General features: G+C 39.6%; 1 protein-coding gene across 1 annotated transcript in view; it reads right to left on the minus strand.

Annotated features, from left to right (window-relative positions):
- The window catches only part of DIAPH1 (diaphanous related formin 1), a gene marked incomplete in the record, with an annotated part of 803,068 nt that overhangs the window by 622,929 nt on the left and 152,227 nt on the right, over positions 1-27,912 (minus strand). Inside the window, 2 exon segments of the mRNA XM_053718607.1 lie at positions 6,155-6,256; positions 16,160-16,315. Coding sequence (XP_053574582.1) covers positions 6,155-6,256; positions 16,160-16,315 — 258 coding nt within the window.

Genomic DNA, 27,912 nt, shown 5'->3' on the forward strand with positions numbered 1-27,912 from the left:
TTTTTCTAGTTACAGGCTTTCTGGCCTGAACAAGAGTATCAATGACAGAATCTGAGAACCCTCGCTTTGATAAAGTCAAGCGTTCAATCTCCAAGCAGTCAGTTGGAGTGAGACCAGATTCGGATGTTCGAACGGACCTTGAACAAGAAGGTCCCGTCTCAAAGGTAGCTTCCATGGTGGAGCCGATGACATATTCACCAGGTCTGCATACCAAGTCCTGCGTGGCCACGCAGGAGCTATCAAGATCACCGATGCCCTCTCCTGATTGATCCTGGCTACCAGCCTGGGGATGAGAGGAAACGGTGGGAATACATAAGCTAGTTTGAAGGTCCAAGGTGCTACTAGTGCATCTACTAGAGTCGCCTTGGGATCCCTGGATCTGGACCCGTAGCAAGGAACCTTGAAGTTCTGATGAGAGGCCATCAGATCCATGTCTGGAATGCCCCACAACTGAGTAATTTGGGCAAAGATTTCCGGATGGAGTTCCCACTCCCCCGGATGAAATGTCTGACGACTCAGAAAATCCGCTTCCCAATTTTCCACTCCTGGGATGTGGATTGCAGACAAGTGGCAGGAGTGAGTCTCCGCCCATTGAATGATTTTGGTCACTTCTTCCATCGCCAGGGAACTCCTTGTTCCCCCCTGATGGTTGATGTACGCAACAGTCGTCATGTTGTCCGATTGAAACCGTATGAATTTGGCCTTTGCTAGCTGAGGCCAAGCCTTGAGAGCATTGAATATCGCTCTCAGTTCCAGAATATTTATCGGGAGAAGAGATTCTTCCCGAGACCAAAGACCCTGAGCTTTCAGGAGTCCCCAGACTGCGCCCCAGCCCACCAGACTGGCGTCGGTCGTGACAATGACCCACTCTGGTCTGCGGAAGCTCATCCCCTGTGACAGGTTGTCCAGGGACAGCCACCAACGGAGTGAATCTCTGGTCCTCTGATCTACTTGTATCGTCGGAGACAAGTCTGTATAATCCCCATTCCACTGACTGAGCATGCACAGTTGTAATGGTCTCAGATGAATTCGTGCAAAAGGAACTATGTCCATTGCCGCGACCATCAAACCTATTACTTCCATGCACTGCGCTATGGAAGGAAGAGGAACAGAATGAAGTACTTGACAAGAGTTTAGAAGTTTTGATTTTCTGGCCTCTGTCAGAAAAATCCTCATTTCTAAGGAGTCTATTATTGTTCCCAAGAAGGGAACTCTTGTTGACGGAGATAGAGAACTTTTTTCTACGTTCACTTTCCACCCGTGAGATCTGAGAAAGGCCAGGACAATGTCCGTGTGAGCCTTTGCTTGTGGAAGGGACGACGCTTGAATCAGAATGTCGTCCAAGTAAGGTACTACTGCAATGCCCCTTGGTCTTAGCACCGCTAGAAGGGACCCCAGTACCTTTGTGAAAATTCTTGGAGCAGTGGCTAATCCGAACGGAAGTGCCACAAACTGGTAATGCTTGTCCAGAAAGGCGAACCTTAGGAACCGATGATGTTCCTTGTGGATAGGAATATGTAGATACGCATCCTTTAAATCCACCGTGGTCATGAATTGACCTTCCTGGATGGAAGGAAGAATTGTTCGAATGGTTTCCATTTTGAACGATGGAACCTTGAGAAACTTGTTTAGGATCTTGAGATCTAAGATTGGTCTGAATGTTCCCTCTTTTTTGGGAACTATGAACAGATTGGAGTAGAACCCCATCCCTTGTTCTCCTAATGGAACAGGATGAATGACTCCCATTTTTAACAGGTCTTCTACACAATGTAAGAATGCCTGTTTTTTTATGTGGTCTGAAGACAATTGAGACCTGTGGAACCTCCCCCTTGGGGGAAGCCCCTTGAATTCCAGAAGATAACCTTGGGAGACTATTTCCAGCGCCCAAGGATCCAGAACATCTCTTGCCCAAGCCTGAGCGAAGAGAGAGAGTCTGCCCCCCACCAGATCCGGTCCTGGATCGGGGGCCAACATCTCATGCTGTCTTGGTAGCAGTGGCAGGTTTCTTGGCCTGCTTACCTTTGTTCCAGCCTTGCATTGGCCTCCAGGCTGGCTTGGCTTGAGAAGTATTACCCTCTTGCTTAGAGGATGTAGCACTTGGGGCTGGTCCGTTTCTGCGAAAGGGACGAAAATTTGGTTTATTTTTAGCCTTGAAAGACCTATCCTGAGGAAGGGCGTGGCCCTTGCCCCCAGTGATATCAGAAATAATCTCTTTCAAGTCAGGGCCAAACAGCGTTTTCCCCTTGAAAGGAATGTTAAGCAATTTGTTCTTGGAAGACGCATCCGCTGACCAAGATTTTAGCCAAAGCGCTCTGCGCGCCACAATAGCAAACCCAGAATTTTTCGCCGCTAATCTAGCCAATTGCAAAGTGGCGTCTAAGGTGAAAGAGTTAGCCAATTTGAGAGCATGAATTCTGTCCAAAATCTCCTCATAAGAAGAATCTTTATTGAGCGCCTTTTCTAGTTCATCGAACCAGAAACACGCTGCTGTAGTGACAGGAACAATGCATGAAATTGGTTGTAGAAGGTAACCTTGCTGAACAAACATCTTTTTAAGCAAACCCTCTAATTTTTTATCCATAGGATCTTTGAAAGCACAACTATCTTCTATGGGTATAGTGGTGCGTTTGTTTAGAGTAGAAACCGCCCCCTCGACCTTGGGGACTGTCTGCCATAAGTCCTTTCTGGGGTCGACCATAGGAAACAATTTCTTAAATATAGGGGGAGGGACGAAAGGTATGCCGGGCCTTTCCCATTCTTTGTTTACAATGTCCGCCACCCGCTTGGGTATAGGAAAAGCTTCGGGGGGCCCCGGGACCTCTAGGAACTTGTCCATCTTACATAATTTCTCTGGAATGACCAAATTCTCACAATCATCCAGAGTAGATAACACCTCCTTAAGCAGAGCGCGGAGATGTTCCAATTTAAATTTGAATGTAATCACATCAGGTTCAGCTTGTTGAGAAATTTTCCCTGAATCTGAAATTTCTCCCATTTAAACACCAAAAAACTCTAAGCCATCTCCGTGGAGATGTTGCCTGTACAACGGCAAAGAGAATGACTGGGGAAGGCGGAGCCTAGGAGGGATCATGTGACCAGCTTTGCTGGGCTCTTTGCCATTTCCTGTTGGGGAAGAGAATATCCCACAAGTAAGGATGACGCCGTGGACCGGACACACCTATGTTGGAGAAAAACTAACACCCATACTTGCATGCTAACCAGACCACATTTATTCAAGAGTGCTAAACCCAACATAAAATATTTCACATTCCAATGTTCTTCACGTGGAAGAATATGTTCTATTCATTTTTAAATAAATATTTCTACATATATCTGATAGTTTTTTTTTTGGTAAAAGGAACTGCGATCTGTGCCAACTGCCCCATTAACTGATCTGTTTAATCAGTCAATATTGACAGGAGTTGTTCCAGATGATTGGAGAATAGCAAATGTAGTACCTATTCATAAAAAGGGCAGTAGGGAAGAATCTGGTAACTAGAGGCCAGTTAGTTTAACTTCAGTAGTAGGGAAATTAATGGAAAGTCTCTAAAAATAAAGAATTATGACTTGCATAAAGAACAAATTTGGAGAACCAAAATCAGCATGGTTTTACTTCAGGGAGATCATATCAGACTAATCTAACTGACTTTGATTACATAACAAAAGTATTAGACAAGGGTGGAGCAGTTGATGTAGCATATCTTGATTTCGGCAAAGCATTTGACACCATCCCACACAACAAACTAATTCACAAACTGTATCTCCTTGGTCTAGAATGCTGGCTTAAGGATTGAAAACAGAGTGTCTTAGTAAATGGATTATATTCAGCAGAGGGGACAGTTACTAGTGGTGTTCCTTAGGGGACAGTTCTGAGGCCTGGGGAGAGGGGGTAGACAAAATGAGAAGTAATATACAAAAATTTGAAGATTGGGCAAATGACTGGGATCTTAAAGGGACAGTACACTGTAAAATTGTTTTTCCATAAATGTATTTTAAATGACTTGTTATACCAACTGCAGAGTATAAAATATTTGAGAAATTGCATTTTCGGGTTTATTTGTGTATCTGAAGTAGCTGGTTTTGTGCTTTGAAACCACAGCCTATTACAATGGGTTGAGCTTCAGGTAATATCAGATCTCATTATGTTTTAAGTTTGTGTAAACAGACTTGCTTCCTTATCTTATATTTGTCTGGAACACCAAAGCTCAATACATAGAGAGAACAATGGAAAATTATCATTTTATTACTAAACTATCATGCCCCCCACTGAGGGTGTAATCTCTTCTGCTGGCTGTGTTTACTTAGGCTTGTCAATAGCGTATACGCCAGTATCAAAACTTTCAGTATAGGTTGGGAAACCACAAGCTAAATCAGCTATTTCAAATGCTGAAATAGGAGTAAAGGAGCCACTTGCAACCAATTTAATACACTCTAGCAGGTAAAAAGGATCATTGGGAATATTTTAAGGGGAGAAAGTTTTTGGGTGAACTGTCCCTTTAAGTTTAACACTGCAGAGTGCAAAATTATGCTTTTAAGGGAAAAAAAATTAAAATGTTAATTACAGCATCAATGCCACTTTACTGGCTGTTACAAATGAGGAACGGGATTTAGGAATTATTATTTCAGATTATTTCAAATTTAGTAAACCATATAACATTGCAGTGAGTAAGGCCAGCAGAATGCTTTGTTGTATTGTTAGATGTATTTTTAGCAGAAATAGTAAGGCTCTTATGCCACTTCACAGGTCATTTGTTAGGCCTCATCCTAAATATTAGGTGCAGTTATGAAGGCCATATCTCCAGAAGGATATAAACAAACTGGAATCTGTGCAAAGGAGGGCTATGAAAATGTTATGGTCTAAAAAATAAAACTTACCAGGAGAGGCACAATTTCCAAAATATTAATAGCTTAGAGGATAGAATGGAAATAGGTGATATGATAGTAACTTTCAATTATATTTAGGGTTTAAGTAAAGTTGAGACTGAGAGTATTTTTAAAAAGAAAAATTCAAGAACAAGGTGTCATGATCTAAAGCTGAAGGGTAATAGATTCAGGAGTAATTTGAGGAAACACTTCTTTACAGAAAAGGTAATAGATTCATGGAATAAAGTTCCACAAGAGGTGTTAATGACAAACACTGTGGGGAACTTTAAGGCTATTCTACGAACTAGATATTACTAGATAAATGTATTCTTTAAGGAATATCAGGTAGACTTGCTGGGCCTTTGGTTCTTATTTGCCATCAAAAATCTATGTTTCTATGTTTAAATATAGATCTATTGCAGGTACAGATATATATAGGAATATCTATACTTATACTTAAAAATACTTAGAACATATTCCTCTATGTGAAGAATATTTACAGTACATACATAGTTAAACACTTTATTAAATATGAATATTGCATAAACATGATTTTTCATGTTTTCAGCTACTTGACTGTAAACGGCTCCAATGCACTTACATATGAACACACATATATACATTTCTGTGTGCATATATATATATATATATATATATATATACATATACACACACATACACATATTTAAACATGTGTATGTGTGTATCTCTATGTTAAAGCCCTTTGCAGGCCTTTTTTATTTCCTCTAACACTTGAGAACTCATATCTTTGAGCCCTTATAACTTTTTAATGCAATTTGTTTTTAAAATCATTTTTATCAGACAGTATTAACATGAGTGTAACTGTTAAACGTATTTTTATATGTTTTGTGCAATAGTTAACTAGAGCTCTGAAGTTGCACTAACCCAGCGTGCATTAAATTTGATTGCGCTCAAGTAAATGCATTTACTTTCAATTCATAATACGTGTGCTATTTCCGTCGTGTGCAAAGAGCCACAAAATACCTCATATCGCTTGTGCACTACAGTTAGCGTACCACTCGTAATCTAGCCCATAATAAGATTTTTATTTGGAAGCCATAACAACCGGACCAACGCAGGTAAAATATTTTAACCATATAATCACTTAATTTAATGCTATGTCAAAAGAAAATATTTACAGAGAGAGAAAAAAAGCCACAAAATTATTATGTTTTAGCAAACCACACAGAAGCACTGTTACCCCTAAAGATAGATATTTTTTTTGAATATATAAACAAAAGTTGAGGTTTTTTCATTTAACAAAACTTACGGCTTTAGACGTGTGAAGATACTGGGACACCATTTCTCTTTTTATCATGATATCTTTTGCTCTTAAGGGTTGTTGTTTCTCTTCGTTGAGGTTCATATCATCCTAAAAAGGTTTTTCAGAAAAAAGTAATCAGAAAAGCATAAAATTACCCGACTCATTGCATAGGATAACCTGTTAGTACATACAAGTAAAGATTCAGCTTTTTACTATTGTTTAAAGTGATAGTAAATCCTAGCGTTTGTGAAACGCTAGGATTTACCAGTGGAACAAATAAAGGGGACTTTTAGTCATGACGTATAAAATACATGCTGAAAGCTCCTTTATTTGTTTGCAGCGTTCTCCGCACTGAGCTGCTAAGGCAGCACACGGCAGAACGCTAGTTTGCTGAGAGGTGACGTTTCCACCTCTTTGACAATAGCCGTGCAGGCCCAGCTGGCATTATGTGAGAAAATAGAGTTCTGCCGTGGGCTGCCCGAGACGCTCAGCGCGGCGAACAATGCAGACAAATAAAGGAACTTTTTAGCATGAAGTATTTTATATTTCATGACTGAAAGTCCCCTTTATTTGTTGCACTGGTAAATCCTAGCATTTCAAAAAACGCTAGGATTTACTAAACAATAAACAATAGTAAAAAACTAAAAACCTGACCCTTTACTTTAAGCCCTGTTTCACCACGGTATAATCATAATAATTGTGTACAGAAAAACATAAGTTATGTAAGAACTTACCTGATAAATTAATTTCTTTCATATTGGCAAGAGTCCATGAGCTAGTGACGTATGGAATATACATTCCTACCAGGAGGGGCAAAGTTTCCCAAACCTCAAAATGCCTATAAATACACCCCCACCACACCCACAATTCAGTTTAACGAATAGCCAAGAAGTTGGGTGATAAGAAAGGAGGAATAAAAGCATCAACAAAGAATTGGAATAATTGTGCTTTATACAAAAAAATCATAACCACCACAAAAAGGGTGGGCCTCATGGACTCTTGCCAATATGAAAGAAATGAATTTATCAGGTAAGTTCTTACATAAATTATGGTTTCTTTCATGTAATTGGCAAGAGTCCATAAGCTAGTGACGTATGGGATAGCAAATACCCAAGATGTGGAACTCCACGAAAGAGTCACTAGAGAGGAAGGGATAAAAATAAAGACAGCCAATTCCGCTTAAAAAAGAATCCACAACCCAAATCAAAAGTTTTAATCTGAATAATGAAAAAAAACTGAAATTATAAGCAGAAGAATCAAACTAAAACAGCTGCCTGAAGAACTTTTCTACCAAAAACTGCTTCTGAAGAAGAGAAAACATCAAAATGGTAGAATTAAGTATGCAAAGAAGACCAAGTTGCTGCTTTGCAAATCTGATCAACAGAAGCTTCATTCTTAAAAGCCCAGGAAGTAGAAACTGACCTAGTAGAATGAGCTGTAATCCTCTGAGGCAGGGATTTACCCGACTCCAAATAAGCATGATGAATCAAAAGCTTTAACCAAGACGCCAAAGAAATGGCAGAAGCCTTCTGACCTTTCCTAGAACCAGAAAAGATAACAAATAGACTAGAAGTCTTTCTGAAATCTTTAGTAGCTTCAACATAATATTTCAAAGCTCTTACCACATCCAAAGAATGTAAAGATCTTTACAAAGAATTCTTAGGATTAGGACACAACGAAGGGACAACAATTTCTCTACTAATGTTGTTAGAATTCACAACTTTAGGTAAAAATTTAAATGAAGTCCGCAAAACTGCCTTATCCTGATGAAAAATCAGAAAAGGAGACTCACAAGAAAGAGCAGATAATTCAGAAACTCTTCTAGCAGAAGAGATGGCCAAAATAAACAATACTTTCCAAGAAAGTAATTTAATGTCCAGAGAATGCATAGGCTCAAACGGAGGAGCCTGTAAAACCCTCAAAAACAAATTAAGACTCCAAGGAGGAGAAATTGGCTTAATGACAGGCTTGATATGAACCAAAGCCTGTACAAAACAATGAATGTCAGGAAGATTAGCAATTTTTCTGTGAAACAGAACATAAAGAGCAGAGATTTGTCCTTTCAAAGAACTTGCAGACAAACCCTTATCCAAACCATCCTGAAGAAACTGTAAAATTCTAGGAATTCTAAAAGAATGCCATGAGAATTTATGAGAAGAACACCATGAAATGTAAGTCTTCCAAACTCGGTAATAAATCTTTCTAGACACAGATTTGCGAGCCTGCAGCATAGTATTAATCACTGAGTCAGAGAAACCTCTATGACTAAGCACTAAGCGTTCAATCTCCATACCTTCAAATTTAATGATTTGAGATCCTGATGGAAAAACGGACCTTGAGATAGAAGGTCTGGCCTTAACGGAAGTGGACTCACTTTCTTCTTCAGCTATTAGAATTGATTCTTTATTGTAACTATTTCTTATTTGAAGATGAGTATTTCCTACAAATACAGGGCACAGCAATGGGGTCCAACGTCGCCCCCAACTATGCTAACATTTTTATGAATGTATTCGAAGAGAAATTTATCTTTTCCAATCCTAGGTTTCATCGGTATGGCGCCTGTTGGTGGCGCTATATCGATGATATCTTTGGGATATGGTGGGGCGACGTTGGATCCCTATTGATGTTTGTAAATGACATAAACGGAGCATCTGGTCATATAAAATTAAAGTTGACTTGAAGTGAAAGTGACATCACTTTTCTTGACACTAAGATTATTAAAAACTGAAGAGAGCTGAGGGTAGATCTGTTTAGGAAGGAGACAGATAGAAATAGTTTATTGCACTTTGATAGTGCTCACCCTGGATCTCTCCTTAAGGCCCTCCCCCGTAGTCAATTTTTACGAGCTCGCAGAATTATCACTGATGATAATCTATTAAAAACAAGAATGACAGAAATGGCAGACAGATTCACTAAGAGAGGATACCCATCAGATATATTAGAAGCTGAAATTAATTATGCGCTATCAGTCTCTAGAGAAAGTTTATTGAGTGTAAAAAAGAAACAAAATAACAAAGAGGAGCGCCTAATATTTGTATCTGAATTTAATGCCCAGTCTAACCAAATCCAACGCATAATGAGGAAACATTGGTCAATATTATTGGAATGTAACCCCCAAATTAAGGAATTTAAAAATTTACCTATGCCAGCTTACAAGCAAAGCTTTAATTTAAAACAACAACTAGTTAGAGCAGACGTAGGGACAAACATCAAATTAAAACAAAAATACATTAAAGGTAAAAATGAGGGTTGCTTTCCCTGTCTGGGATGCTCATGCTGCAACAACATGACCAAAGGGCCCATATTTGTTCATCCAACTACTGGAAAAAAGTTTAAAATTAATGGTTTTCATACTTGCTTAACTACCTATGTAGTTTACTTAATTAAATGCCCTTGTGGGCGGGGCTACGTCGGTGAGATGACTAGAACTATCAAAGATAGGATAATTGAACATAAAAGTTCTATTAGAACTAAGAACTTAAAAGCCCCGGTAGCACAGCATTTTGTGGAAAAGGGCCATTCAATTGGGCAACTACGTTTTCAAATTATTGAGAAAATAGTAATGCCAAGAAGGTTAGGTAATAGAGAACTCCTCCTTAAACAGAGAGAGTGCTTCTGGATTTGGAAACTAGGCACTATGGAACCGAATGGGTTAAATAAGGATCTAGATATGTCTGTATTTCTATAAGCAGTTATTTATCTATATATAACTTTGTTATTGAGATTGTGATAAGATCCTATGAATACATTGTATTATTGGTTTTATATTGCTTGCATAAGCATAATAAATTATGTACATAAACGGTTAATAGGAAGCTGCATCTGCAGCGCCACCTAGTGGTGTTAAGGTATAAATAGAATCATTTGAGTATGATGTTTAGCATGAATAAGGTAGCAATACCGAAACGTTGCTAACAGTGTTGTGTTGTGCCTAATAAACATTGATTTTTGCTGCTACTCTCTTTTGGATATCTTTTGCTTAACGGAAGTGGCCAAGGTTGGCAACTGGACATCCGAACAAGATCCGCATACCAAAACCTGTGTGGCCATGCTGGAGTCACCAGCAGTACAAATGAACGCTCCATTATGATTTTGGAAATCACTCTTGGAAGAAGAACTAGAGGCGGAAAGATATAAGCAGGTTGATAATTCCAAGGAAGTGACAACGCATCCACTGCTTCTGCCTGAGGATCCCTGGACCTGGACAGATACCTGGGAAGTTTCCTGTTTAGATGAGAAGCCATCAGATCTATTTCTGGAAGCCCCCACATCTGAACAATCTGAAGAAACACATCTGGGTGAAGAGACCATTCTCCCGGATTTAAAGTCTGGCGACTGAGATAATCTGCTTCCCAATTGTCTATACCTGGGATATGGACCACAGAGATTAGACAGGAGCTGGACTCCGCCCATGCAAGTATCCGAGATACTTCTTTCATAGCTTGAGGACTGTGAGTCCCACCTTGATGATTGACATACGCCACGGTTGTGACATTGTCTGTCTGAAAACAAATAAACAGTTCTCTCTTCAGAAGAGGCCAAAACTGAAGAGCTCTGAGAATCGCACGGAGTTCTAAAATATTGATTGGTAATCTCGCCTCTTGAGATTTCCAAACCCCCTGCGCTGTCAGAGATCCCCAGACAGCTCCCCAACCTGAAAGACTCACATCTGTTGTGATCACAGTCCAGGTTGGACGAACAAAAGAGGCCCCTTGAACTAAACAATGGTGATCTCACCACCAAGTCAGAGATAGTCAAATATTGGGATTTAAGGATATTAATTGTGATATTTTTGTATAATCCTTGCACCATTGGCTGAGCATACAAAGCTGAAGAGGTCTCATGTGAAAACGAGCAAAGGGGATCGCGTCCGATGCTGCAGTTATGAGACCTAAAACCTCCATGCACATAGCTACTGAAGGGAATGACTGAGACTGAAGGTTCCGACAAGCTGAAACCAATTTCAGACATCTTTTGTCTGTTAGAGACAAAGTCATGGATACTGAATCTATTTGGAATCCTAAAAAGGTTACCCTTGTCTGAGGAATCAAGGAACTTTTTGGTAAATTGATCCTCCAACCATGCCTTTGAAGAAACAACACTAGTTGATTTGTGTGAGATTCTGCAGAATGTAAAGACTGAGCAAGTACCAAGATATCATCCAAATAAGGAAACACCGCAATACCCCGCTCTCTGATTACAGAGAGTAGGGCACCGAGAACCTTTGAAAAGATCCTTGGAGCTGTTGCTAGGCCAAAAGGAAGAGCAACAAATTGGTAATGCTTGTCTAGAAAAGAGAATCTCAGAAACTGATAGTTATCTGGATGAATCGGAATATGAAGATAAGCATCCTGTAAGTCTATTGTGGACATATAATGCCCTTGCTGAACAAAAGGCAGAATAGTCCTTATAGTCACCATTTTGAAAGTTGGTATTCTTACATAACGATTCAAAATTTTTAGATCCAGAACTGGTCTGAAAGAATTTTCTTTCTTTGGAATAATGAACAGATTTGAATAAAACCCCAGACCCCGTTCCAGATATTGAACTGGCACAATTACCCCAGATAACTCCAGGTCTGAAACAAACTTCAGGAAAGCCTGAGCCTTTACTGGGTTTACCGGAATGCGTGAGAGAAAGAAACTTCTCACAGGCGGTCTTACCTTGAAACCTATTCTGTACCCTTGAGAAACAATGTTCTGAATCCAATGATTTTGGATTGAATTTATCCAAACATCTATGAAAAATCGTAGTCTGCCCCCTACCAGCTGCGCTGGAATGAGGGCCGCACCTTCATGCGGACTTGGGGGCTGATTTTGGTTTTCTAAAAGGCTTGGATTTATTCCAGACTGGAGAAGGCTTCAAATTGGATACCGTTCCTTTAGGGGAAGGGTCAGGTTTCTGTTCCTTATTCTGACGAAAGGAACGAAAATGATTAGCAGCCCTAAATTTACCCTTAGATTTTTTTATCCTGAGGAAAAAAGGCCCCTTGCCCCCAGTGACAGTTAAAATTATAGAATCCAACTGAGAACCAAATAATTTATTACCTTGGAAAGAAAGAGAAAGCAAAGTTGATTTAGAAGTCATATCCGCATTCCAAGATTTAAGCCATAAAGCTCTTCTAGCTAAAATAGCTAAAGACATATACCTGACATCAATTCTAATAATATAAAAAATGGCATCACAAATGAAATTATTAGCATGTTGAATTAGCTTAACAATGATATACACATTAGGATCTGGTACTTGTTGCGCTAAAATTTCCAACCAAAATGTTGAAGCCGCAGCAACATCAGCCAAAGAAATAGCAGACCTAAGAAGATGACCTGAACATAAAAATGCCTTCCTTAGATAAGATCCAATCTTCCTATCGAAAGGATCTTTACAAGAAGTACTATCTGCCGTAGGAATAGTAGTACGCTTAGCAAGAGTAGAGATAGCCCCATCAACTTTGGGGATCTTTTCCCCAAACTCCAATCTATCAGTCGACAAAGGGTACAGTTTCTTAAACCTTGAAGAAGGAGTAAATGAAGTACCCAGACTATTCCATTCCCTAGAAATTACATCTGAAATAGCATCAGGAACTGGAAAAACCTCTGGAATAAAACTACATGAGGTTTAAAAACCGAATGCAAACGTTTACTGGTTTTAATATCAAGAGGACTAGTCTCCTTCATATCTAATGCAATCAACACCTCTTTTAATAAAGAACGAATATACTCCATTTTAAATAAATATGAAGTTTTGTCAGTGTCAATATCTGAGGCAGAATCTTCTGAACCAGATAGATCCTCATCAGAGATAGATAAATCAGAATGCTGTCGGTCATTTAAAAATTCATCGAATTTATGAGAAGTTTTAAAAGACCTTTTACGTTTATTAGAAGGTGGTATAACAGACAGGGCCTTCTGAATAGAATTAGAAACAAATTCTCTCACATTAACAGGAATATCCTGAACATTAGATGTTGAAGGAACAACAACAGGTAATGGATTACTACTAATGGAAATATTGTCTGCTTTTGAAAGTTTATCATGACAACTAACACAAACTACAGCCGGAGGAACAGTTACCACAAGTTTACAACAAATGCACTTAGCTTTGGTAGAACCGACATCAGGCAGCAGCATTCCAGAAGTAGATTCTGAGACAGGGTCAGATTGAGACATCTTGCAATATGTAAATAGAAAACACAACATATAAAGCAAAATTATCAATTTCTTTATATGACAGTTTCAGGAATGGGGAAAAATGCAAACTGAATAAGCCTCTGGAAACCAGAAGCAAAAAGAAATAATGACTTAAATAATGTCAAAAAATCTGGCGCCAAGTATGACGCCCACAATTGACAAAATATTTTTTGGCGCCAAAAACATCTGCAACAAATACGAGCGTCATAGATGACGCAACTACGTGAAAACTCTCGGCGCCAACTAAGACGCCGGAAATGACGTCATAACGTCAACAAACGTAATTCTTGCGCCATAAAAGAATCGCGCCAAAAATGACGCAATAAATTATAGCATTTTGCGCTCCAGCGAGACTAACAGCCCGCAATTTAGAAAGAAAGACAATTTGAAAAATTTTCAGGTTAGAAAAAATGTATTCATATGCATTTCCCAAAATGAAACTGACAGTCTGTAAAAAGGAAAGATACTGATTAACCTGAATCATGGCAAATATAAGTATAAAACATATATTTAGAACTTTACATATAAGTGCCAAACCATAGCTGAGAGTGTCATAAATAAAAGAAAACATACTTACCAAAAGACACTCATCTACAAACCAGTACTGAAACAAGAATCAGTAGAGGTAATGGTATATAAGAGTATATTGTCTATCTGAAAAGGGAGGTAGGTTATCTACGACCGATAACAGAGAACCTATGAAATAGATCCCCGTTAGGATGACCATTGCATTCAATAGGTAATACTCCCTTCACATCCCTCTGTCATTCACTGCACTCTGAGAGGAACCGGGCTTCAGCATGCTGAGAAGCGCATATCAACGTAGAAATCTAGCACAAACTTACTTCACCACCTCCATAGGAGGCAAAGTTTGTAAAACTGAATTGTGGGTGTGGTGGGGGGTGTATTTATAGGCATTTTGATGTTTGGGAAACTTTGCCCCTCCTGGTAGGAATGTATATCCCATACGTCACTAGCTCATGGACTCTTGCCAATTACATGAAAGAAATGTATTTTTAATAAAGACAGAACAAACAATTGTCCTATACTACTCCATTTGTTTAATTAAAGGGGCCCTGCAACGTGCTAAAATCCATTCAATAGGGAAAAAGGGAGCCAAGTGATTTTTTTCAGAATTCTTTATAAACAAGTCACTGTTTGGTGCAAATTTAAAAGACACTTAAACCTCCTTATATCTTCCTATTTCATATGGCTTTTGCTCTTTGGGTAAACAATGGTGTATAGGACCATTCTGTATAAGGTGCCCTTTCTGGCCCACTTACAAAGCAAACCTTTAGAGATTTACTTGAACATTCACACCCCAGAAATAGCATTATGGGCAGAGCTGGATTGTGGCATCTACACAATAAGGCAAAAGAAGCCTCCGCCCAAACCACAGCTAGTTAACACTAAACAACATTTACTACGCATCATAATAAAGCTTAATTGTTATTATAAAGCCACAATCCTTTTAAAGGTTTAACTTTATAGTAATATAAAAATAACTATCGTCAATGAAACAACAAATAAAATGTGTAACAAAACAGCAAACAATGAGGCACATTGTTTATCTTTTTTCTACCAACTTTATTGTACGATAAATGACATTTTGTTTATACTTTTTCAGTACCGTTAAGTTGCTCCTGTTTTGTTGTTATTCAGAATATAAACTTGCACATCAAGATTGTTTTAAATCGCAACACAATCAGATGTTGTTACACTTTGTGTTGTGAACCAATTAAAGGGAAATGAAACCCAATTTTTTTTCTTTTATGATTCAGATAGAGCATGCAATTTTAAACAACTTTCTGATTTACTTCAATTATCAAATTATCTTTTGTTGAAAAGCAGGGACATACGTTTAGGAGCCGGCCCTTCTCTGGAGCACTTTATGGCAGCAGTTTTGCAAGAATGTTATTCATTTTCAAGAACACTAGATGGCAGCGCTATTTCCTGTTATGTAGTGCTGCAGATACCTTCCTAGGTATCTCTTCGACACAGAATATCATGGGAACGAAGCAAATTTGATAATAGAAGTAAATTGGAAACATTTTTAAAATGATACGCTGAATCACAAAAGAACAAATTGGGGCTTTATATCCCTTTAATGCAACTGTGATCACTGGTAACAGACCTGAAACTTTTCAGGTTGTTTTTTTTTATATTTTATTTTTTCTAAATCTACCATGAATTAAAGGGACACTGAACCCAAATTTTTTATTTCATGATTCAGATAGAGCATGAAATTTTAATCAACTTTCTAATCTATTGTCAATGTTTCTTCGTTCTCTTGCTATCTTTATTTTAAAAGCAGGAATATAAATCTTCGCAGCCAGCCCATTTTAGGTTCAGCACCACGGATAGCACTTGCTTATTGGAGGCTTACATTTACCCACCAATAAGCAAACATAACCCAGGTTCTCAAACAAAAATGGGCCGGCTCCTATGAATCACATTCCTGCTTTTAAAATAAAGATAGCAAGAGAACGATGAAAATTTAATAGGAGTAAATTAGAAAGTTGCTTAAAATTGCATGTTCTGAATCATTAAAGAAAAAAAAATGTGGGTTTAGTGTCCCTTTAAAAGGCTGGGTAAGGCCGTTCCTCCTACCCCATTCTAGTCTTCAACTATCACAAAAAAGGAACTTTTATGTCAGATAAAAAAAGAAATCCTGATTTTCTGAATATTTCTGCAGGAATATTACAAACGGTAAATAGATCATGTTTAGCATTGAGTCTTTGTATTAAATATGTGTGGTATTTCTTAGAGCCTCTATGAACCATTTTTCCCCTTCCATGCATCATTGATTTTGTAAACATACCAACATTTGTTCAAAAAGTGCCAGCACATGTTCGTCTGGAAGCTCCTGCAGACTTAAGGAAGGACCGGTGGGATCAGAATAATTAGCAGAGTTTCGATGTGACATATTAGGCTTTTCCTTTTCCTTCTTTATCCTCATACTGGTAAATCGTTCAAGCTTTTATTAAAAAAAAAAAAAAAAAAAAGATAGGTAGGTTAAGCATCACTAACACATACACATTTAACTGACTTTTGTTTAAAGTCTTAACCTAACTAACCTTTACAAGTGTCTTTTTACCACAATTGTTTGCACCTTTAGACCATTTTTGTTTTGCCTTTAAAGGACCATTAAGCAGTAAATAAAGGCTAGATAAAATTGTGTAGTCAACACAAAGGTTCGCTGAGAATAGTGTGCAAATGTATTTTTCAAATTATATTAGTTGTATTAATATTGAAGAAATAAATGTTTATTTTCTAAAAAATAATGGGGTATTCCATATGCTTCCCCTTCTTTAAACTATTTTACTGACTGTGTGGAATATGTCATATGTAATATTTTACAGATGTAAAACCTTGTTAAAAATAGGTATTCTAACAGGGTTTCTCCTCAGCCATCTGTTTCACAGTTCAGTGCTTGGACACATTACTGTCTCTTTTGCATACGTCACGAATTACCCTCAGCAAAATAGATTAGATAAGCTGATAAGGGGAAACCTAAGTTTCAGTACTGAGGCACCCATTATTGTTTAGAAACTCAACAGACCTGGAAAGCACAGCATTTTCAGACTTAAAGGGACCTTGAACACTAAATACCTTTTATAAGCATAGTATTGAGGTTGTGCCCCACCTTCCTCTAGTCATGTTTGCAGCCATTTTGAATTCTATATTTCACTACTTTCCAGTGCTGACCTGTTTGCACATGTGTAGTAACTCTCCTTCAGATACCTGCAGTGTACCATAGGTTTTAAAATGGCGGCACCCATAATAATAGGAAGGTGCAGGAATGTATTTAGTGTTTAGCATCCCTTTAAATAAATTTATAAGTATTAATGTAATTTCCTTCTTTCTCTAGTGATGGGAGCCACCATGTTGAAATCTAACTTTCCCTACATAGCAGTGCTGATGTGTTTGCAGATAGGTTCTAAAATGGAGGCACCGATAATTAGAGAGGTGTGCATGAAATGTATTTAGTATTTAACTTCCCTTAAAGCTACACACAAACATTTTTGTATTACATTCACAAACAATGTAATGTCCTTTTAAAATATCTTGTCTTGCTTTCTACAATCTTTTTCTATCAGCTTAATTTTATGAAAGATCAGCATAAGATTCCAACTGTGGTACCTCCCTCTGTATCATTTATTTCACTGCTTATTTGACAATTCAATAACATTTTGATAAAGCATAAATTACAATAACCTACAGGCCACACATTTCTGTTTTATTATTTTAATATATTGCTGCAAACTCTCTACAAGTGATATCTTTATAAACTAGACTAGCAATTTATGTCAATGTTTGTTTGCAGGCGTTTTTATTCATCACTTTCATGCAACAATTGCTATCTCTTGCTGAAGTTCGGCTCCGTACACCATTAAGTGTCTCACTGAACAATTTACTTATATTGTAGTGCTATCAGGCTGTAAGGTGTCTGTACCAAAGGAAAATAAAAGCTGACATTTCCACATTGTCTACCACAGGTATTAGTCTGTGACCAGTCACATAGTAATCAGAGATGATGTCAATCAATTAGGGACCCAATTTTGCATGTCTTCTCTATAATTTATGTTTAAACTACACAGAGCAAATGTGAATTTTATAGGAAAACTCTGTCAACATATTAAGTCTCTTGTGATGGTTTGTGAAAATCTTAGTTGCCTATGAGAATATTAATACTGTGGAAGTTAAAGGGACAGGAAACCTAAAATGTTTCTTTTATGATCCAGATAGAAAATACAATTTTAAACAACTTTCCAGTTTACTTCTAATATCTAATTTGCTTCATTCTCTAGGTATCCTTTGTTGAAAATGCATCAATGCACTACTGGGAGCTTGCTGAAGACTGAGGGTGAGCCAATAACATGGTGTATATGTGCAGCCACTATTCAGCAGCTTCTGAGCCTACCCAGGTATTCTTTTAAAAAAGGATATCAAGAGAACGAAACAAATAAACTAATAGAAATACATTGGAAAGTTGTTTAAAATTGCATGCTCTATCTAAGTCCTGAAGAAAAAAAAACACAATTTATGCTTACCTGATAAATTTATTTCTCTTGTGGTGTATCCAATCCACGGATCATCCATTACTTGTGGGATATTCTCATTCCCAACAGGAAGTTGCAAGAGGACACCCACAGCAGAGCTGCTATATAGCTCCTCCCCTAACTGCCATATCCAGTCATTCCGACCGAAAACACGCAGAGAAAGGAGAAACCATAGGGTGCAGTGGTGACTGTAGTTTAAATGAAAAAATTACCTGCCTTAAAATGACAGGGCGGGCCGTGGACTGGATACACCACAAGAGAAATAAATTTATCAGGTAAGCATAAATTGTGTTTTCTCTTTGTAAGGTGTATCCAGTCCACGGATCATCCATTACTTGTGGGATACCAATACCAAAGCTAAAGTACAACGGATGAAGGGAGGGACAAGGCAGGTACTTAAACGGAAGGTACCACTGCCTGTAAGACCTTTCTCCCAAAAATAGCCTCCGAAGAAGCAAAAGTATAAAATTTGTAGAATTTTGAAAAAGTATGAAGCGAAGACCAAGTCGCCGCCTTGCAAATCTGTTCAAACAGAAGCCTCATTTTTAAAGGCCCAAGTGGAAGCCACAGCTCTAGTAGAATGAGCTGTAATCCTTTCAGGAGGCTGCTGGCCAGCAGTCTCATAGGCTAAGCGGATTATGCTTCTTAGCCAAAAAGAAAGAGAGGTTGCCGAAGCCTTTTGACCTCTCCTCTGTCCAGAGTAGACAACAAACAAAGCAGATGTTTGACGAAAATCTTTAGTAGCTTGTAAGTAAAACTTTAAAGCATGAACCACGTCAAGATTGTGTAATAGACGTTCCTTCTTTGAAGAAGGATTAGGACACAAGGATGGAACAACAATCTCTTGATTGATATTCTTGTTAGATACCACCTTAGGTAAAAACCCAGGTTTGGTACGCAGGACTACCTTATCCGTATGGAAGATCAGATAAGGAGAATCACATTGTAAAGGCAGATAACTCGGAGACTCTACGAGCCGAGGAAATAGCTACCAAAAAAAGAACTTTTCAAGATAAAAGTTTGATATCTATGGAATGAAGAGGTTCAAACGGAACTCTTTGAAGAACCCTAGAGAACCAAATTTAAGCTCCATGGGGGAGCAACAGGTTTAAAACACAGGCTTGATTCTAACCAAAGCCTGACAAAATGCCTGAACGTCTGGAACATCTGCCAGACGCTTGTGCAAAAGAATAGACAGAGCAGAAATCTGGGAGATTATATGGAGAAAAGATAATATCCTGGGAATCCTGACCTTACTCCATGAGTACCCTTGGATTCACACCAATAAAGATATTTACGCCATATTTTATGGTAAATTTTTCTGGTGACAGGCTTTTGTGCCTGTATTAAGGTATCAATGACTGACTCGGAGAAGCCACGCTTTGATAAAATCAAGCGTTCAATCTCCAGGCAGTCAATCTCAGAGAAATTAGATTTGGATGGTTGAAAGGACCCTAAAGTAGAAGGTCCTGTCTCAGAGGCAAAGTCCGTGGTGGAAAGGATGACATGTCCACCAGATCTGTATACCAGGTCCTGCGTGGCCACGCAGGCGCTTTCAAAATCACTGATGCTCTCTCCTGCTTGACCTTGGCAATCAGTCGAAGGAGCAGAGGAAACGGTGGAAACACATGAGCCAGGTTGAAAGACCAGGGCGCTGCTAGAGCTTCTATCAGTGTCGCCTTGGGATCCCTGGACCTGGATCCGTAACAAGGAAGCTTGGCGTTCTGGCGAGACACCATAAGATCCAGTTCTGGTTTGCCCCAACGATGAATCAATTGTGCAAACACCTCCAGATGGAGTTCCCACTCTCCCGGATGAAAAGTCTGACGACTTAGAAAATCCGCCTCCCAGTTCTCTACACCTGGGATATGGATAGCTGATAGGTGGCAAGAGTGAGTCTCTGCCCAGCGAATTATCTTTGAGACTTCTAACATCGCTAGGGAACTTCTTGTTCCCCCTTGATGGTTGATGTAAGCCACAGTTGTGATGTTGTCCGACTGAAATCTGATGTACCTCAGAGTTGCTAACTGAGGCCAAGCCTGAAGAGCATTGCATATCGCTCTCAGTTCTAGAATATTTATTGGAAGGAGTGTCACCTCCTGAGTCCACAATCCCTGAGCCTTCAGGGAGTTCCAGGCTGCACCCCAACCTAGAAGGCTGGCATCTGTTGTTACAATTGTCCAATCTGGCCTGCGAAAGGTCATACCTTTGGACAGATGGACCCGAGATAGCCACCAGAGAAGAGAATCCCTGGTCTCTTGATCCAGATTTAGTAGAGGGGACAAATCTGTATAATCCACGTTCCCACTGACAGACCGCTGCAACTATGCATGCTCAGAGATGTAGGCGTGCAAACGGCACTATGTCCATTGGCCGCTACCATTAAGCCGATTACTTCCATACACTGAGTCACCGAAGGGCGCGGAATGGAATTAAGAACACGGCAGGAATTTAGAAGCTTGATAACCTGGACTCCGTCAAGGAAACTCTTGTGAGTGGGGATAGAGAACTCTTTTCCCCTCGTTCACTTTCCACCCATGCGATCTAAGAAATGCCAGTACTTACGTCCGTATGAGACTTGGCATTTTGGAAGTTTGACGCCTGTATCAGGATGTCGTCTAAATAAGGGGCCACTGCTATGCCCCGCGGCCTTAGTACCGCCAGAAGCGACCCCAGAACCTTCGTAAAGATTCTTGGGGCTGTAGCTAATCCAAAGGGAAGAGCTACAAACTGGTAATGCCTGTCTAGAAAGGCAAACCTGAGAAACCGATGATAATCTTTGTGTATCGGAATGTGAAGATAAGCATCCTTTAAATCCATTGTAGTCATATATTGACCCTCCTGGATCATAGGTAGGGATGGTACGAATAGTTTTCCATCTTGAATGATGGAACTCTGAGGAATTTGTTTAAGATCTTTAGATCCAAAATTGGTCTGAAGGTTCCCTCTTTTTTGGGAACCACAAACAGATTTGAGTAAAAACCCTGTCCCAGTTCCTCCTTTGGAACTGGATGGATCACTCCCATAACTAGGAGGTCTCTTACACAGTGAAAGAATGCCTCTCTCTTCATCTGGTTTGCAGATAATTGTGAAAGGTGAAATCTCCCTTTTAGGGGGGAAGCTTTGAAGTCCAGAAGATATCCTTGGGATATAATTTCCAACGCCCAGGGATCCTGGACATCTCTTGCCCATGCCTGGGCGAAGAGTGAAAGTCTGCCCCCTACTAGATCCGTTACCAGATAGGGGGCCGTTCCTTCATGCTGTCTTAGAGGCAGCAGCAGGCTTTTTGGCCTGCTTACCTTTGTTCCAGGTCTGATTTGGGTCTCCAGACCGTCTTGGACTGAGCAAAAGTTCCCTCTTGTTTTGCATTAGAGGAAGTTGATGCCGCACCTGCCTTGAAGTTTCGAAAGGCACGAAAATTAGACTGTTTGGCCCTTGATTTGGACCTGTCCTGAGGAAGGGCATGACCTTTTCCTCCAGTGATATCAGCAATAATCTCCTTCAAACCAGGCCCGAATAGGGTCTGCCCCTTGAAGGGAATGTTAAGTAGCTTAGATTTTGAAGTCACGTCAGCTGACCATGATTTAAGCCATAGTGCCCTGCGCGCCTGTATAGCAAAACCAGAATTCTTAGCCGTTAGTTTAGTCAAATGAGCAATGGCATCAGAAACAAAAGAATTGGCTAGCTTAAGTGCTCTAAGCTTGCCAAGCATGTCATCCAATGGAGTCGCTACCTGTAAAGCCTCTTCCAGAGACTCAAACCAGAACGCTGCAGCAGCAGTGACAGAAGCAATGCATGCAAGGGGCTGTAGGATAAAACCTTGTTGAATAAACATTTTCTTAAGGTAACCCTCTAATTTTTTATCCATTGGATCTAAAAAAGCACAACTGTCCTCGACAGGGATAGTAGTACGCTTTGCTAGAGTAGAAACTGCTCCCTCCACCTTAGGGACAGTCTGCCATAAGTCCCGTGTGGTGGCGTCTATTGGAACCATTTTTCTAAAAATAGGAGGGGGAGAAAACGGCACACCTGGTCTATCCCATTCCTTATTAATAATTTCTGTAAACCTTTTAGGTATTGGAAAAACATCAGTACACACCGGCACTGCATAGTATTTATCCAGTCTACACAATTTCTCTGGCACTGCAATTGTATCACAGTCATTCAGAGCAGCTAAAACCTCCCTGAGCAACACGCAGAGGTGTTCAAGCTTAAATTTAAATGTAAATGTAGAAATATCAGAATCAGGCATCTTTCCTGAGTCAGAAACATCACCCACAGACTGAAGCTCTCCTTCCTCAGCTTCTGCATATTGTGAGGCAGTATCAGACATGGTTCTTAAAGCGTCAGTATGCACTGCATTTCGTCTAACCCCAGAGCTATCTCGCTTACCTCTAAATTCAGGTAGTCTGGCTAATACCGCTGACAGTGTATTATCCATGACTGCCGCCATGTCTTGTAAAGTAATCGCTATGGGCGCCCTAGATGTACTTGGCGCCATTTGAGCGTGAGTCCCTTGAGCGGGAGTCAAAGGATCTGACACGTGGGGAGAGTTAGTCTGCATAACTTCCCCCTCGTCAGATTCCTCTGGTGATAAATTTTTTAAAGACAGAATATGATCTATATTGCTTAAAGTGAAATCAGTACATTTGGTACATATTCTAAGAGGGGGGTTTCCACCATGGCTTTTAAACATAATGAACAAGGAGTTTCCTCTATGTCAGACATGTTTGAACAGACTAGCATGAGACTAGCAAGCTTGGAAAACACTTTAAATCAAGTTAACAAGCAAATATAAAAAAACGGTACTGTGCCTTTAAGAGAAACAAATTTTGTCAAAATGTGAAAAACAGTGAAAAAAGGCAGTAAATCAAACAAAATTTTTACAGTGTATGTAATAAGCTAACAGAGCATTGCACCCACTTGCAAATGGATGATTAACCCCTTAAAAAATGGATCAAAAAAACGATATAAGACATTTTTTAACAGTCACAACAAACTGCCACAGCTCTGGCTGTGGCCCTACCTTCCCCAATAAACGACTTTGGAAAGCCTTTGAGCCCTTTAGAGATGTCCTATAGCATTCAGGGGACTTCTGAGGGAAGCTGGATGTCTCAGTCTGTAATTTTAACTGCGCAAAAAAGCTCTAAAATAGGCCCCTCCCACTCATACTACAACAGTGGAAAGCCTCAGGAAACTGTTTCTAGGCAAAATTTAAGCCAGCCATGTGGAAAAAAACTAGGCCCCAATAAAGTTTTATCACCAAAGCATATATAAAAACGTAAAAAACGTATAAAAACATGCCAGCAAACGTTTTATATTGCAATTTTATAAGGGGTATTACCCCTGAGAGTAAGCATGATACCAGTCGCTATTAAATCACTGTATTCAGGCTTAACTTATATTAATCCGGTATCAGCAGCATTTTCTAGCATTTTCCCATTTCTAGAAAAAAATGTAACTGCACATACCTCATAGCAGAGTAACCTGCACGCCATTCTCCCGCTGAAGTTACCTCTATCCTCAGACATATGTGGAGAACAGCAATGGATCTTAGTTACAACCTGCTAAGATCATAGAAAACTCAGGCAGATTCTTCTTCTATTTACTGCCTGGGATAAAATAGTACAACTCCGGTACCATTTAAAATAACAAACTTTTGATTGAAGATAAAACACTAACTATATTTCACCACTCTCTCTTACTACCTCCATGTGGTGTTGAGAGTTGCAAGAGAATGACTGGATATGGCAGTTAGGGGGAGGAGCTATAGCAGCTCTTGCTGTGGGTGTCCTCTTGCAACTTCCTGTTGGGAATGAGAATATCCCACAAGTAATGGATGATCCGTGGACTGGATACACCTTACAAAGAGAAAGGTGGGTTTCCATGTCCCTTTAAAGATCAAATGGACATGAAAAATATTTTTTTCCTTTGTTGCATCTGAAGAGGATATGAAAAACATAATTTATGCTTACCAGATAAATTCCTTTCCCTCCGATAAGGCGAGTCCCGGCTTCATTACTTACTGTTGGGAAATACAACACCTGGCCATCAGGAGGAGGCAAAGAGACCCCAGTCAAAGGCTTAAATATCCCTCCCACTTCCTCATTACCACAGTCATTCTGCAGAGGGAACAAGGAAAAGTAGGAGTAACGTTAGGGTATAAATTGGTGCCAGAATAATAAAATAAATAATAAGGGGACCGCCCATAGAGAAGAAATAACTGACGTGGACCATGGACTCTCCCTATTCGGAAGCAAAAGGAATTTATCTGGTAAGCATAAATTATGTTTTCCTTCCTAAGATAGGGAGAGTCCACGGCTTCAATCCTTACTGTTGGGAAAACTATACCCAAGCTCCAGAGGACACTGAATGAATAACGGGATGGAACAAAAAGGAAGAGGCGGACCCTATTCTGAGGGCACCACAGCCTGCAAACCTTTTTCTCACGAAAGCTGCTTCAGCCGAAGCAAAAAACATCAAACTTGTAAAACTTGGAGGAGGACCAGGTAGCCGCCTTACAAATCTGATCCATAGAGACCATTAAAGACCCAAGAGGAAGCCACTGATCTAGTGGAATGAGCCGTTATCCTCTCAGGAGGACGATGTCCCGCTGTCTCGAAAGTTAAGTGGATGACACTCTTTAAAGGGACATTATACACCAATTTGCATATAATTGCATGTAATAGACACTACTATAAAGAATAATATGCAAAAATACTGATATAAAAATCCAGTATAAAACCGTTTAAAAAACTTACTTAGAAGCTTCCAGTTTAGCTCTGTTTAAAAGGTTACTGAACACCCCACTGCAAGTGGGAAATGGCAAACACTCCCCCTCCCCTTTCTTTGCATATGAAAAGACACTTTACACAAACAGGAGCAAGTTGGGAGTAGGTATACGTCGTTATTCTCCTAAAACTTTGGGGCTTGGTTAGGAATCTGAAAATCAGAGCAATGTTATTTAAAAATAAGCAAAAGTATCCATTTTTAAAAAACTTTATGGGCTATATAAATAGATCATCTACAAAACATTTATGCAAAGAAAAAACGAGGGCAATAATGTCCCTTTTACCAAAAAGATAGGGGAAGTTGAAGTAGCCTTCTGCCCCTTACGCTTCCCCGAATAGACAACAAACAAAGAGGAAGATTGTCTAAACTCCTTAGTAGCCTAAAAATAGAACTTAAAGGTGCGTATCAATCCAAATTGTGAAGTAAGCGTTCCTTCGATGGAGGAGGATTAGGACACAAGGAGGAACCACAATCTCCTGATTGATGTTGCAATCTGACACAACCTTAGGAAGAAAACCTAATTTAGTACGTAAAACTGCCTTTTCTGCATGAAAAAATCAGATAAGGGGGCTCACATTGCAAAGCAGAGATCTCAAACTCTGCGTGCAGAGGCAAATGGCCAATAAGAAAGAGACCTTCCAAGATAACAAATTAATGTCAACGAAATGCAGAGGCTCAAACGTAACCTGTTGCAAAATCCAAAGAACAATATTTTATGCTCCAAGGAAGAGCCCCAGATCTAAACACAGGTCTGATCCTAATCAGGAGCCTTAACAAAGACTTGCATGTCTGGAAGTTTCAGCCAATCTCTTGTACAATAAAAACCGACAGGGCTGAAATCTATCCCCTCAGGGAACTAGCAGAAAGGCCCTTCTCCAGCCCATCCTGGAGAAAAGGTAAGATCCTAGCAACCTTAACTCTTTGCCAGGAATAACCATGCTCTTCAAACCAGAATAAGTAGGTCCCCACACCTTGGTGATAGATAAGCTGAGTAAATGGTTTACAAGCTTGAATAAGAGTATCAATGACACTCTCAGAGAAACCTCAGTAAATATAGAGTTTGATGAACAAATGGACCTTGTAACAGCAGGTCTCTGCGACAAGGTAACTTCCACGGAGGAGATGAGGACATCCCCACTAGATCCGGGAACCACGTCCTTCGCGGCCATGATGGAGCAATCAGGATTAGTAATACCCGCTCCTGATTGATGCGGGCCACCACTCAGAGGAAGAAGCGTTAATGGAGGAAAAAAATATATATGAGTTTGAACTTCCAGGGCACTGCTAGTGTATCTATTAGATCCCCTTGGTGGATCCCTCAACCCACCTGGGTAGCTTTTGTATTGAGACGGGATGCCATGAGATCTATCTCCGGCATCCCTCACTTGCTGCATATCTCTGCAAACACCTCGGTATGGAGAGACCATTCCTTGGATGGAAGGATAGCCTGCTGAGATAATCCACTTCCCAGTTGTCCACGACCCGAATGTGGATCGCCAACAGCGAACAGCTGTGAGGCTGCGTCCCACTTCCAGAATCTGAGGATACTTCTTTCATCTCCAAGGAACTCCTCGTCCCCCTGATGGTTGATGTAAAGCCACCTAAGTTATATTGTCTGATTAGAATCTGATAAACTGGGACAAACCCAGAAGTGGCCAAGCCTTCAAGGCCTTGAAGATTGCCCGTAGTTCCAAAATATTAATAGGGAGGGAGGGACTCCTCCTGAGTCCACAACCCCTGTGCCTTTCTGGCACCCCAAACAGCTTCCCAGGATCTGGATAGGCTTGCATCTGTATCACAATCTCCTAGGGTGGTCTTAAGAAGCATGTCCCTCGGGACAGAATTGGACAGAGCCACCAAGAGAGCGATTCTCCTCGACAGGCTGTCTAATACATTTGTTGAGACAGATCTGAATGATCGCTGTTCTACTCGCCTCAGCATGCACAGTTGTAAAGATCTGAAACGGAACCTAGCAAAAGGGAATGATGTCCATTGCAGGACACCATGAGACCAATCACCTCCATACACTGAGCCACAGAAGGACTCAAGGAGATCCGGAGGGCAAGACATGCCTAAGGTTAGCTTGCAATGTCTCTGGTCTTTTTAGAATTATCCTCATGGAGTATGGAGTCTATTATAGTACCCAGTAGGCTGCACGCGATTAATTGGCGCGGTTTTTAAAACCGCGGGAGTACGCAATTTTTTAAAAATATCTTCAGATCTGTGACGGCATAACAATTGAGTTTTATTACATTTTACAATATATTTTATTTATAAATGTTCATATAAGGGGTTGCTTGTAGGATGTATTGTGAAGTGAACTGTACAATATAATATATACAAACATGATATTACAAAAAATATATATATAATATCTACTACTCTATCTCTATCATATATCTAGATTATAGAGGATGATTATATATATAGAATTACTTACTAGATAGATGGATTGATAAATGTAATTATTATATTTATATTTAATATATAATTTCGTTGAGGTCAAGTGTAGATTCCCAGAAGATAGATCATCAATCATCAGTACACAGTGGTGCAGTGCACAGCCATTTTTTTATTATTATTATATTTTTTCCTCTAATTAATAAGGTGTTAATTTTAATTACCCTTATTATATCAGTTTGCAGTCCAGTAGTGTACCATAACACAAATATTTTTTTATAGTAAATAAAAGTAATAAAAAATGATCTATTCTGTAATT

The sequence above is a fragment of the Bombina bombina genome, chromosome 6 (genome assembly GCF_027579735.1).
Source record: "Bombina bombina isolate aBomBom1 chromosome 6, aBomBom1.pri, whole genome shotgun sequence".
Taxonomy (NCBI): domain Eukaryota; kingdom Metazoa; phylum Chordata; class Amphibia; order Anura; family Bombinatoridae; genus Bombina; species Bombina bombina.